The following is a 14,524-nucleotide window of genomic DNA, read 5'->3' on the forward strand; positions in this document are numbered from 1 at the left end:
GCCAGAGCTCCGCTGGCTCTATGGAGTGGGCGCATATGGCTGGAAGCTGATGTGCCGGGACTCAGCTCCGCCTGATGACGTTTGGAAACCTATGCACCAAAGCTGTGTTCCGGCCCATTTTAACCCCTGACTGGTCATAGAAATATGCCACCCTATACCTGTTTTCAGTGCTGTTTCATGTGCAGAATCAGCTACTGTGTGAGGAGATTTTGAGATTCGTTTAAAACTTGCTCACTCACTTGTACAATGGATGTTTATCATCTGAGTCTCTTTATCTGCCTCACCACATGGGATTAATGTTAAGTTTCTACTAATATTACCGATCCAAGTATGTTACTCATCAGTGTGGCAGTTGGTCCTTACTAATTTCACCATAGACAACTTTTACCACCATTTGACACTTTGCAGGTGTTAATTTCAGACATAAAACTCCCACCTCCATATTTTGGTACCAAATTTATGCATGTTTTTTTGTGCACTCGTTAGCAAGCTATAATGCTACTTTTATAGGCTTACTACACCATATATGAATGGTCTTCACATGAAGGTTTCAGAATAGTGCATGTACCTCTTGACGTGACAACATAATAGCATTTATTCAGTCTGCAACACAATCAAAGTTGCCCATCCCTAATCTACTGTTTGTTTAGAGTGAAATGGAGAGGCTGGGAACAATAGATCCAAAGTATTTGTGTTGGCATTTTCTCCTTTATTAGATAGTTCAAAGTTGAGAGAGAAACAGGAACAGTATTGGCAGAGAGAGAGAGGAACGGCATGTGACAAAGGTCCTGGGCCGGATTTGAACCCTGGATGTCGCATTTACTTGATTCTCGTCTTAGACCATTGAGCCACCATGACACCTGATACGACCAAGTTTGACAGAAAAAGAATTGAATAGCGGGAGGAGAGAAACAAAAGCCTGTCCCCAGCTCTCGGGGATGCTACAGAAGGCCTGGTCCTCTAGGATTGGTGGGTGAGCTCCAGATTAACCAGGCTTGGTGGGGGAGGGTCCCCAGGCCAGGCTCCTTGCCCCCCAGTCATCCATCACACACTCCAGCAGTCAAACATACTGACTTGACACAACTACATGCATATAAATACACACCCACATACACACACCCACACACACACACACACACTGTTATGCTCCGGCACTCAGCAGTAGATTGCTTGTGCTTTTTCTTCAAGCCCGTACAACAGATGCCTTGAACTGAGGTTTTCTGTGGCAGTGGTTCCCAGTCTGGGAAGCCGGGTGCAGGGTATGAGAATTTGAGGAAAAGGAATCAAGTAAGTGTCACCAAGAAAGAGCTGCTTGTTTTTTAGATGTAAAATCATTTAAAATAACTGAAGCAAAAATTGCATTCAATTAAATGTTGATTCCCTGACTTTAACTGACTTTAAGGATGAGTGATATGTGTATGAAAGGTGATAAAATCGGAGGGGTCAGGTGCAGATTTTATGAGGGTGTATGAGGTCGTTAAGATAAAAAGGTTAGGAGCCATTGTTCTGTGATATAACTCCTTTGATAGAAAGGAATATGCTATATAGCAAAGGAATATATACTTCCATATAATATGAAATCTATTTTATCCATTCACTCTATTTAGTAAAAATGCACCAGTGTTTGCTCTCTTTCCACGACATCTTGGTGGCATTTAACACAGCAGATGATTAGAAGTGTTAATGGCCGGATGGTAGGAACTAGATGCTGATGCAGCAGGACCAGAAACAGTTTCCTTTCTACGTTTCATGGGCGCCATTGCAGCTGAGGCGTTGTCGAATCTGGGTCTGCCATTTGCGTTAACAGTTTCAAGCGCTTCACATCTCTAAATGACAAGAGCTGATGCAATCCCCAGAGGCACTTACGAGCTATCTCCCTGTGACAGCATCTCTTCTTCAGAGAGAGCAGGACGGGCCTGATGTAGGGTGGTGGGGATTGGGGGAAGTGTGTGTGTGTGTGTGTGTGGGAGGGGGGGTACGAGCAAGAGGAGCTATGAGGACCAGAGGAAGAAGGAGACCGAGACAGAGGCAAAGAAATGCAGGACAAGTGGCTGAGAGGGGGGAGAACAGAGCCAACGAGAGAAAGAGAGAGTGGGCTGTGTGAAAGAGAGGAAAACAGCTAAAGAGATACAATCATCGCTGACATTTACAGTGCCCAGCCCCCTTCCCAAGGCTGTGCAAGACTCTGGCTCATGGGTCGCAAAAGAACATGGAAGTCCAAATACTTTGAGTGCATGAAAAGGAATTAGCCCAGCGAGCCTGCAGGATACCACATATCCCTCTGAAGTAGCATTCCAGGCCAGCCATCTCAAGTGATGCATCAGAAATGTAACGTCCCCGTAGCACTGCCGAGTGTCCTGATTATAGAGAAGGGAATGAGGGCGGCACACTGTGTGTGTTTGACCAGTGAACTGGAGATGGGATGCATGGTTCCCTGCAGCAGGAGGAGGGGGGGAGGAGGAGGAAAGGGGGGGGGGGTTATACAAGCTGCAGAGGAAGAAAAACAGCGGAAGGGAAAAAGAGAGAGGAAGGGAAGGAAAGGAGAGGGTGAGGGAGAAGTCTGTTCATGTTGTTTACCACTCAATCCTCATGCGAGCCACTTGTAATGACTCAGAGTGCATGCGCATGTTTGTGTGTAAATGCGTGCTCTCTGGTTGTCTGAGGGTTTGTGAGTAAATATGCATTATTGAAATTCGAGGTGACACACACGGAATGACTGAATTATACTAACTGATGTGTTCAGAGTTGGAGACAAAGTGGCCCGCCTTATTTCCACCTACGACATTTATTTCAATTTCATTTAATTACCGAGAGGGATGAGGCGAAGGCGCGGGCACCCGTCGCTCCGATAAGCATTTATCCCCAACCGCAGCTCTCTGCCCTGACTGAACCATGAACTTGTACAGAATTTCAGCACCAATCTCTGCCGCAAATGGCTCCAGCGAGGGAGCAGGATGATATTATGGGGAAACAATCCGAGGGGGGAAAGAGAGAGGCACTCAGGTGGAGAGAGATACTGCCATGCTTGAAGAGAATGTATGCTTTAGGGAATGACCAGATGGTTGAGGGAAAAGACAGGCCACAAAAGGAGAGGTCGGATGGAGCGGTGAGGCTGGGAGAGAGAGAGAGAGATGGGGAAAGAGAGAGAGGCAGGGGCTGGAGAAGGAGGGGATCAGTACTGCATGGAGAGACAGTGAGGGAAGGGGAGGAATACATAGTGAATAAGAGTGAAAAGAGAGGAGGGGTGAGTGCAGCAAAGAGAACCTGTATCACGAAGGGGTGTGTGTGTGTGCGTGTGTGTGTGTTGGGGCTGGGTGGGTTGGGATGGGACGACATATCTCTTATTGAAGCCTGGGCTTGTTCAAAGCTCAACCTAATAAGCAAAGGACAGCTGAGCAGAGAGAAAGAGGCCGCCAGATCCGCTCCCCTAGGATAGGTTCTGTGTCAGTACTGGCCCAAATTAAGAGGGAGTGCAGAGAAACTGGGCCTCGCACCGCGCCGGAGCTCCTACTGGCTCCCATTCAGTGTGGGAGATTGCACCACTCACCCAGCAGCACTTACCCACAATACTGCTGTCCATCTGTTGATTCAGTTATCAAGCAGCTCTGTCGTGCATGTGTGCCTGTGTCTGTGTGTGTGTGTGTATGTGTGTGTGTGTGTGTGCTGAGAAAGGGTGCCTATAGCTTGGGAGAGGTGTCTGTAGTAGGACAGATAGGGAGGGAATGGAATTAAAGAAGGATGAGGCAAGACCCACCGGTCCCCCTGATCTCTCATTCACACAGCAATTGTGCATAAGAGCCAAAAATGTGAATACTGCCATGTTGTCCTCTGAGTATCAGAAAGGTTAGCACATATTTTTAACTGCCGCAGCAACATCCCGTTTGAAAAAAAAAGCCACTGGCAGGGGAAAAAAAATCAACTGGGGAAGTGATATTGTGAGTGTGTGTGTGAGTGTTTGAGTGTGTGTGATTGCATCTTGCGCTTCATTAGGATGTCACGTTGGTGATGAATTGATTCCAGTTCAGCATTAATGACCTCAGAGAATAGTACGACATTAAACCCGGGCTGGTTCCCACGGCGCTGAGCACTACGTCTATGTGTACATAGGTGGCCGGCATGGCATTAAGATGGCATGAGAGGATGTGATTGGATAGATCCTTCTGTCCTCCAGTCATTCTACGTGTGGAACATTCAAAATGTTTGCAGATGTTAAGACTTGATTACCCAGCGGGAATGCTTGAGAGTCAATCAGAACAAGCGAACAGCCATTCAGAGGCAGAATAGGAAACAAACACACACCTGTAGCTCTGAATATTAGCTTCCACGTTAATGGCTTTTGACTGGGTGCAATTCACTCTGCCTGACAATTTATGCTGTCGCACCAGACTGCAGAATGGATATACATATGGATATACAAATACTTGGAAATGTTTTTTTGCTTCTGAATAAATGTCGTCAGATGCAAATGGGCATGTTGATAAAGACTAATGCATGTATTACTCTCATTCTGGAGACTCTCATTCCCCAAATTGGCTGTAATAGATTTTCTACAGTGAGCTGAGTTAGCTTGCATTTTTTCAAATGTGTGTTTATTATCGTCTCACATTCGTACCTCTGGCTGTTCACCTAGATAGAAAGCTACTGAACAGAGCCTAGCCTTGGTACAGTATATGTATGTATGTTGGCACAGGGCCTTAACCAGCTTGTCGGAGAGAGTGGGTCTTTTTCACAAAATTGGACCTTTTGGCCACATTTACGCCTGGTTTTGAAATTTTATCTGTAGCCGGATATCATGCCCTTTGCATTTACACCTGGTATTTATATGGATTCTTGTTGTATTCTGTCCACATTGTGATCAAATCTCATTTTTTGCAGTGACATCAACAAAAACAAACATGGCAGTTTTAGTGTCATTAGACATGATCATTTACAGCCTGTATTTACTTTTCCTTTGAGGCGGAGAGGGTCGTCTTTTGCGTGTTTTCTTCTTGGGAGACAACAGAAATGACAACAGGTCATTTTTGCTGCAGTAGCGTTTGCAGCTGCGACGAACGCTGCAACAGTGACTCCTTCACTGTGGATGAGGGAAAGGAGCGATGACAGGTGGGAGCTCCTGGTGGGAGCTGGACTCCTTCGGTGAAGCTGAGTGGATGGCAAACTTCAGAGTGAGTCATGACATCTCTACCCCGTGGGCAGCACTTTCTCACAAATGTGAACACAGTGTACGGATTGCATTTACACCTGGCTGACTCGGGCTGAGATCCGGTCATATTCGCAATGTGTGCTGTGTGCGTTTACACTGTGCAGTAACATACGTTTTTCCTTATCCAGATACGTTATCCAGTTACAGATCACATTTTTATACCAGGTGTAAATGGGGTTTTCTATTGTGATCACAGTATGTCTAAGGTTTTTGACTTACTATATCAAAACACTGCCTTGTTCAGTTAAAGACACATGAACCACCTGGTTTCTCATCTGGTTTTCCAAGTCATAATGAATTAGAGTGTAATCCTAAAAATCTTCATGCACACTGCTCTAAGAATTCCTTTGGGTAAATGAAAATAAAAATAAAATCTTCTCTTAAACATAAATACTTTTTATTTCACTCAGTACATTTGAGTACATTGTTTCCATTTTTTCACTTCCAAAAAGACATTAATTTTTCTCTGCAAAACTTCTGTGCCAAATGTGGTTTTGGCAACAAGATGTTCATTTCAACAAGATGTTAAAGATGATAGTAGGGCACCATAAATACACAAAATCACCCATATGCTTGTAATCTACCTAGAAGTATGTGAGCCAGACGTCACCATAGAAACGGAACACTGTAAACTAACGTAGTGTGAGGTTTTTTCAATTCAGTGGAAGGTGGATCAGTCAAGGGATGCATGATGAATATCTCAATCTTCCATATGCCCATTATTGCTTTTTATATACTGTAAATGCATAGTCAAGTTTGGTAGCGGTTGTTTACAGTCACAGCAGGCTTTAATTGGGTTCAGTCGGTCCCCAACTGACTTATTACTGGTTACAGCGGTGGGGCATGCATGTGTGTGTGTGTGTATGTGTGTGTGTGTGTGTGTGTGCACACTTTCTGACAAATGTCCTAACACTCATGTCCTCTCACCCCCTGCTGTCCTTGCAGTTTGCTCCCAGTTCTCCCGCGGAGTGTACGCCATCTTCGGATTCTACGACAAGAAGTCCATGAACACCCTGACCTCCTTCTGTGGCGCTCTGCACACCTCCTTTGTCACACCCAGTTACCCCACCGATAATGAGGTGCAGTTTGTCATCCAGATGCGCCCCGCCCTCCGGGGTGCTGTCCTCAGCCTGCTCTCTCACTACAAGTGGCAGAAGTTTGTCTACCTCTATGACACCGACCGAGGTAGGTGACACTGCGGGCCTTGAGTCAGGACTTGTTTTATAGCTTAAATTACAGCTTGGACCCACAGGAGTATTAAGGAAGCTGAAAATAGCAGCTGCAGACCGTTGTTAGCAGAGGATGGGTTCACCTCTTAATAGTTCATGACATAATATTGCACTATTTTATACAGTAGTTTGACTATAGCGTTACACTATGTAGCGTTACACTATGTAAATCTGAAAGACATTCACTGTATACCTTACCAGTAGCTAGTAAAACTTGCAATAACGTAGCAGCACTTTAAGAAATTGCATGTCTTATGAGGCATAACCTTTAGATTCTTCTAACTGTAGGCTGGCTTGTGTCGGTTAATCTTCTGTTTAATCATGTTGTTGATATTGGCTCGTCTTTCATCTGAAATGAGGTATGTCACAGCTGCTACTCTCTAAAATGGTTTCTTCAGAAATCACAGTCTCTGCCTGTGGGGGTTGCTTATTGTGTTGTGTCAATGAAGGTTTTGTGTAGTTCCCAGATTGCATTGCTTTGCTGACAATAGACACTGGTTTAATGCGGCAGCTCCGTGTGTGTGACACCCTGTCAACATGGCAAAGCGTTAATTTCTGGGATCTCTAATGTCAGACAAGAAAATGAGCTCATTATCTCTCAATAGAATAATAATCCGCTCCTCCTACAGTAACTTCAATCTGTTCAAAGAGCACCTGGAGACATGGGAGGGACACAGATACTGTATGTTGTGTGAGAGACAAAGCCATACTGTGTCTTTCTCTCTGAAAAGCAGCGGTTGTGAAGGTGCCAAAAGAGATGGCTGCCCATCCCTCCTCCACTGTACATAGCAGCTTGAAAGGGTTGTGTTTATTTGCTCATTATGGAAGGTCCTGACCTGCAGATATGCTTCAAGCAACCTGTCTTCTCTGCAGCGCGCTCTCTGCTCTCTGTTTCGGTCTTCTTTTCTGGTCCACCCCCCCTCCACCACCACCACCACCACCACCACCTCTCCCTCTGTCTTGCTCTGAGGCAGAATATGAAGTGTGCTTTAGCGCACAGTCCTGTGTCTTTGGGTCTCTAGGCCTGCAGGGTCCAGAGCTGAGGGCCTTAATCCTCCACGCAGCCTGGAGATAATACGTGGTTAATTAGGGTCACTCTGAGTAGAACACTCATTCCAGCTTCCCTGCGGATGCTAGCAACCCACACGTCCTTCAGCACAGCCACTACAGCCCAGCTACCAGGCCCCGTCCCTCTCCCATCCCTCCTCTGTCTGGTAGGTGAGACTGTCTGGAGCAGAGTATGATACATAGAGGAGGTGGGAAAGAAACAGAAATATAAAGACAGAAGAAGAGTGGGAGAGAGCGATGTCGAACAGACATACTTTCAAGACGAACAAGGGAGGGAGGGGAAGAGAGAAAGAGAAAGAAACAAAACACAGTATCAGTCCGGCAATTAAGCCAAGAGCCGCATATGATTTAGCGCCTTCTACCTGTGTACAGACAACTCCCAGTGTACCGCACATCCCCGTGCAGAGGCGCATGCCAAGCCACTTTCGCCTCTCTGCTCACTGCCAGTAGTGTAACACGATCCCTTATTAGTGGGAGGACATTGGCCCCAGGAGGGGATTAAAGTCGTTTATTGATGCACTCCATCCAGCACTTTGGGGGGCTTTGACACTTGGCTCATCAAGCAGACAGATGTGTCAGAGAGCCTCTACCTCCGCTTATCAGGTAGTGCAGCTCCCCTGGCAATATGTGGACACTGACTGCTGGCTAGACCAGGAGGAGTGACAAGGGAAAATAGTCTTCAGGGTTTTTTTTGTTTTTTTTCTGAAGTGCAAGTAAAGTTGACAGATGATGCCGTTATGTGATTTTATTTATTTATTTATTTAGTTGATTCTGCATTCGGTGTTTGAATGACAGTGCTTTGGGTCACCTTGAGAGTCAATGGGACATGATTCCATTGTGTTATTACAGTCAAGCTGTACTTTAACTTTGTTGTGTTAGCGCTGTCTGAAAAACAAAAGTGACATCTAGAGAACAGTTGCTTGGTAATGGAAAACTACAGGCTCAGACTAATAGCAGTGAATAAGCCGGTGTGTCAGCAGAGCCGGCTCTCTGACCTAAAGGTAAAGATTTCTTTTCAAACATAAGTGGCAAAAGAGAATAAAGCATAAATATGTTTCATCACGGCTCCGCAAGCAATTTGTTCCGACAGATTTTTGACTTTGTGTTGTCTACCTGTCATTGCAGTAAATGAATAAACAATGTCCTGTCTGGTCATGCTGTGTGACACAGGGCCCCCGTTGCAATTTATTACTTTCTTGAGTGCTTTTTGCCTTTTAATTTGTGTGTTTGATAAAAGCATTGATTGCATACAATACTGGAGGCAAATTTGCAATTATTCTCCAAACTCTCCTGTTAGGGAGGAAAAACATTGTGGTAAAAAAAAACCATTCACTAGTTGAGTTCCACCAAGGGATTTTATTCAGTCAATAGAATAGATTAATTACAACCACACTACGCATTTGGCTCTGTTATTGGACCGGCAAAAAATGCTTTTAGGCCTTAGTGCGGTGCTTTCAGTCTGAGAGGGATTGGCCATATGCTTCAGGCTCTGATGTATTGGAGGGAAATGGAGGGAAATTTGTACCCTAAATGCCAATGTCAGACGGCTATTTGAAAGCAGACGTTATGATGAAGGAGCTGCATTTGAAGCAAATGGAGCCTCTGTTGAAAGTGGTTAGACCAGCTTAATGAGTGGCTACTCTTCTTTTATCTAAGGTAATATATAGAGAGGGTACCTTATGCCTGTGTGTGTGTGTGTGTGTGTGTGTGTGTGTGTGTGTGTGTGTCAGTGTGACTGACTGTCTGTGTGTGTGTTGTGTGCATGCAGAGAGGTGAGAGGTTCTGAATCAAGGCACTTTGGCTCATTCTAGTGACAGATATCACTGCTTGTCTTTTTGAATTACCCCCAAACACGACCTCTGACTGGTGGGAAAAAAATGGACATTCAACACCACAGTTTCAAACCAAATCCTCTGTTTTTTTCCATTCTCTTTGCAATTCTTAGCTCTCCAAGAGTGAATATTATTTTTTCATCCCTTCAGTTTGCAACAGCAGACGAATCCCCCCTTTTAAAAGCCAGGCTGTATATAGGGTGAAGGGAGATGGATCTTGCCCTTTCGGTTCTGCCGGTCAGGTATGGGCAGATAATTGCCAGGTCTGTGCAGCAGAGACAGATGATTACAGGCTTTATTGTCTCTCCCAGGCACAATCAACCCTGATTCAGCAATCTCACCTCCACTTGATTTATGAGTCTCTCTCTCTCTCTCTCTCTCTCTCTCTCTCTCTATCCCTCCCTCTCTCTCTTTCTCTCTCTCTCTCTCTCTGTCTACTTTATGCCTTTACCTCTCCTCTCGGTCCCTTCCTCCTGCCTATCTGCATGTGTGTTCTCTGTGACTGTTACGTTATCTCTACCCCCCTCGTCACCATCGCAGAAGTTCCCCATCATGCATCTGTGCTGTATCTATCCTGCACTAGCTACAGCGGTCACAACCTATTCTTCGTTAAATACAGTGAAGTAGATGAGAAAAGATAGATTGTGAAACAAAGCTTCTCCATCCACTGGTGGCCAGACCATTTGTTGTGACTTTTGACAGCTGAAAACAAATACTAATTTTCCAAAATATTCCTTGCAGGCTGGAGCAACACAGCACTAGTACTCTCTCTCTCTCTCTCTCTTTGCTCCCTCAATATCCCTGTTTCCTCCTCCTCCTCTGAATTATGGTGATTTTGTCAGTCTTCAAAATACCCCAGTTCAATGTAAACTGAAAAAATAAAAATGTGAATGAAGAAGCCAAAGCCGCCTTATTGTCTCTTCTGACAGTGTGAAAGCACTTTTATTTTCCATTGACATTTTGTGACTGGCAATTTGGAGAGAGCAACACCGGTGATATTTTTTGGTAAGACCTGGAGCTGCCATCCCTTTGGGTGCCTGATGGTGTTGTGAGACACGGAGCTTCAGCCTGTCTCAAAATATCGATGTGGTCTCCATTCATTGCCACACAAAGGAGGCGATGACAAATTAAGAACAATGCCTGGCCCCCTGTCATCCCTTTCCATCATTTCCACTGCCAATCAATATTGTGAATGTGATACAGTTAGGAGGAAAATGATCCAGTAGCTGCTGCACAGAAAGCACAGCTATTTACTTTTATCATTTAACTGCTGACAGTTGTAACTGCCGTTGAAACGGTGTTCGATGCCGCACCCTCATTACAGCACCAGGAAGTCATATCTTCTTTGAATAAAAACTTAGCTGTATTCCAGCATTCAGTCCAAAATATCTCGAGGGAGCTCCTTTCATTCGCTCTGTCAATATTTTCAATGACCCCGACTGCAGTGGAGTCAATTTAACAAACTTATCTGGAACAATAAAGTGCATGTATTGATCATTTGGTTGCTGCAGCATTTGTGATTGTTATGGGAACAGCTTATTACAAATGTACAAAGTCTGATGTACCCTCTCCAAACCATACATGCAGACATTCTTATCTTTTGACACTTTTTTGTAAACTTTATTGACAATGGTTTTAAGGAAAAGCAGGGATGTTGATAACAGAAGCCAGTGTTGGGGAAGCTACTTTGAAAGTAGTTTCACAAGCTACCAGGTACTGCACTTAACATTGGAGGTGAACTACAGCAAAGCTCACCTCAAGAGAAAAATAATTTCACTTTTACTCAAACTTTCAGACATCTGTCTGCTAGATTACAATCTGGAAACTAAACCCAAATCAAACAACCCAATTTGGCTTCCTTCCAGAATAAAAGGTAGAAGAAGTGGTATCTTTCTGTTTTTTGTAAACTTAAATTAAATGATCATCTGACTTGCACAAACAATTATTAAAAGAAAAACTTAAAACAAAAAAAAATTTAATTAAAACAAATGAAAATTCCCTTCTTTTTTATAGCCAAAATAGTTAATGGTTGCAGTAGTTCGCTATAACTGATTACTAAAATGACCATCTAATTTTAAATGGAGTTGAACTACCCCCCAGTTCCTGCAAAATGTAGTTAAAATACTAGTTTAACATATACAGTGAAACTACTGATTATTGCTGAACTGGTGATGATAAAGAGAGACTGGTAACATCATGAGTAAGTCAGCTGAACCTGCAATGCAAACAAAAGTCTCACCACTTTGCTTGAAGTTGTCCATCATTTGTTTTGGCTACTACTACTAAAAAACCGTTATACTTTACATCTAACGTATATACATCTAAATCTTGTATTAACCTCATTTTATGTGGCAAATTAAAAGTGTCTTTGAGTCCCAGCATGTACCCAGAAGATTAGAGAAGAAAGCATCAACCTATCGGCTCATTTGTGTGTGCAAGATGTGTCAAGATAAAATCCAAAATTAAGCAATCTCTGTCCTTTATCAACTAAAAGCAGCCCATTAGGGTAAATACAAGAATAAAAGCAAAGTCTTCCAGCTGTGAGAGGAGGTTCGACCTTCTCTGGCACCATAACTCATTATCCCAACACAGTTGGCTTGCCATGAGGCAAAGCACTGGAATTACTTGCATGGTTGTGTTTAGCTTCTTATATTTCAGTACAAATAATTATTCTGTGCACATGATTATTCTTTACAAACTCTTTCCTGGGTTTGTGGATTTTATTGACAAAACCAGAGGGATGTCTTCTCCCCTTTTCCTGTGAAACATACTTCTGTAAAAAATGAAATGTCAGATTTTTCAAATTCTACAAAAAATATTTCTCACTTCACTAAGCTTTGAAAAAATGTTGTACTAGTTTTGTGTGGAGGTTTTTGTGTCTTGCACCATAAAAAAATCGCTTACTCACTTACTCAGTGGACCCATGTGTAATATGTTCTGTTTAGATTAATACGCTTGATTGCAAGTTGCACTTCTATGATTTACAAGTTACTATATTTAGACGACTATATTCACACTGACTATAAAGTAATAAATACTTCAGCACTTCTTAAACTAGCAAACACACACAAAAACTGAGCGTACAGGCTGGAAAGTGAGTTTTTAAAAGGCAGAAATCTCAGCACCTGCCAAAGTTGAGGCATTAGTATTGATCAGCAAATATATGAAAGCCCTGCAGATACATTATGGTCATTTTGTCCTATGAGACAGTAAAAATCTCACAAAAACAGACACAAATTTCCCTCATCTGTCTTCTTTCTAAAAGACATTATTGTTGTGTCTCATACCAAAAGATGATGACAGAGCCCCGTCAGGTTTACTCCCAGTCAGTCCCTGCTCTACCAACACTCTCTAGTCTCTCCTCTCCTCACTCTACCACTCTCTCGCTCCCATCTTTCCTACAAACAAACAAAAAAAATTGCTGAAAGAACATTTTCCCCGGGCAGCCAAGAGTGGCCCCTCTTGCGGGAGGCGGCGGGGGCCCTGCTGTATTTATAGGGAGGGGCGGAGCTGCTCTCCCCTGCTCAGTAATTAAAGGGCGATTAGGCTCCCAGCTCATGACCTTTCAACTGCCCAGCCCACCTGCTGAGGTTTGAAATTGATTTGAGCCTTTCAGCATGTTCAGAGTGGTGGATTTCTGTAACACTTAACGCTTTATATATCACATAATACAGTCCTAACACATTGTGTTCAAGTGAATTAAACTTGTCTTTTTATTAATCATGTGTTAGGGAGAAAGATCTTAATATTCATTCTGTCATTTTGACTGTGTTATTGAAGTGTCCCTTTAGGGTGTGCCATCCTTAGCTGGTTAATTCAATTTCAGTATATTTTAAAACTACGGCAATGCATGACATTTTTCTCTTCTGTGTCTAAGGTTGTAATTTTCACGCTAAATAGCACCGTACTTGCAAAGACCCTAGTGGTGTTTGTCAAATAGACACATTACAGACCAGATTAAATTATCTATGAAATATGACCATAAGCATATTGAGGGCTGTAGTTAATATGTATTTGCATATGTGTGCCATGTAAGTGTGAGTTTTAGACAAGTTCATATACAAGTGGGCGGAGCCTCCTGGAATCCCTGAACACCAGTGGCTGCTTCAGATCCTCGTGGCTGCTGATGTCAGTGTTTGGCTAATAAAATTATATGCAGGTTTGAATACTAAAAAGTGAAAATGATCTGCCAAAATGAGTTATCACTTTTCGGCTGCATCAATCAAAGACCAATTGGCCTTGTATTAAAACCTCATAACTCACAATCAAGACCCTGTTGATCAGTCTTTAGCAGACAAGATAATTCCAGGCTGGCACAGTTGGCAGAGCGAGGTGCCAGCAGGGCCAAGAGGCTTGTGAATGGGAAGATTAGATGACCGCACATAGTTAGCCTCATCTTTTCTAGCTTCTGCCAAGCTAGATAGAAAGATAGAGATGGGAAGGGATGGGAAGGGATGGGGGGCCAATCAGACTGAGGCAGCTATGCTGTAGCTAAAATGGACCTTGCTCCTATTCATCAGCAATCCCCCTAATTGGCTATCCAGAGACGGTTGCCTTTGTTCCTGAAAGATTCAAACAATAAATGCCTCCCGCTGTTCTCCTGGACGCCTTTGATGAGAAACCAAATCAAATCTGTCCTTTAATTTGATTGCAGTGTGTCTGGGATGTCTTTACTGTTGTAAACAACATAACAGATCAAGCAATGTGATACACTACCAAATGCACAGCGCATTGTCTAAAGCAGACTCTAATCAATGATAGAACACCTAGAATGAAAAGGGCTATTGCTATTTTATTCTACATAACCAGTTTGGAAAGTGTGTTGAGAATGAGATCTGTCATTCTGTGTGTTTTCTCCTGCAGTGTCTCCTGCAGAGACTGGAGACTGCATTTTATCTCCCTCCCTGAACCAAATAACCCCCATATGAACCCCCATTGGTTTACAGATCTCCACCTAAACCAATGTCATTTTACCATGTAATGCAGTACATCTTTTTTTTCTTTCAATTTGTTATACAAGTATTGCTTCTAGATTTTTTTTCTGTCATTCTGACACGCCTCACACAGATAATGTCTCGCCAAGTGCAATATTATTGCCCACAATGGATTGTTTCATACTCTCTGCATACAGTATGAGATAATAAGGGTGGATGCCAGCTCCCTACTGCAACCATGTCTATATCACAGACCGC

General features: G+C 43.3%; 1 protein-coding gene across 2 annotated transcripts in view; it reads left to right on the forward strand.

Annotated features, from left to right (window-relative positions):
* Positions 1-14,524, forward strand: part of LOC139648817 (glutamate receptor 3) — a 73,508-nt gene that overhangs the window by 16,886 nt on the left and 42,098 nt on the right. For both annotated transcript variants that reach the window (XM_071525052.1, XM_071525058.1), the window contains exon 3: positions 6,149-6,388. In XM_071525052.1, the coding sequence (XP_071381153.1) occupies positions 6,149-6,388 (240 nt within the window). The remainder of the gene's footprint in view (positions 1-6,148; positions 6,389-14,524) is intronic.

Source organism: Centroberyx affinis, unplaced genomic scaffold (assembly GCF_046629955.1).
Source record: "Centroberyx affinis isolate AG114_WGS23_722 - 3 ecotype Tasmania unplaced genomic scaffold, CSIRO-AGI_Caff_v1 ptg000108l_1, whole genome shotgun sequence".
Lineage (NCBI taxonomy): Eukaryota > Metazoa > Chordata > Actinopteri > Beryciformes > Berycidae > Centroberyx > Centroberyx affinis.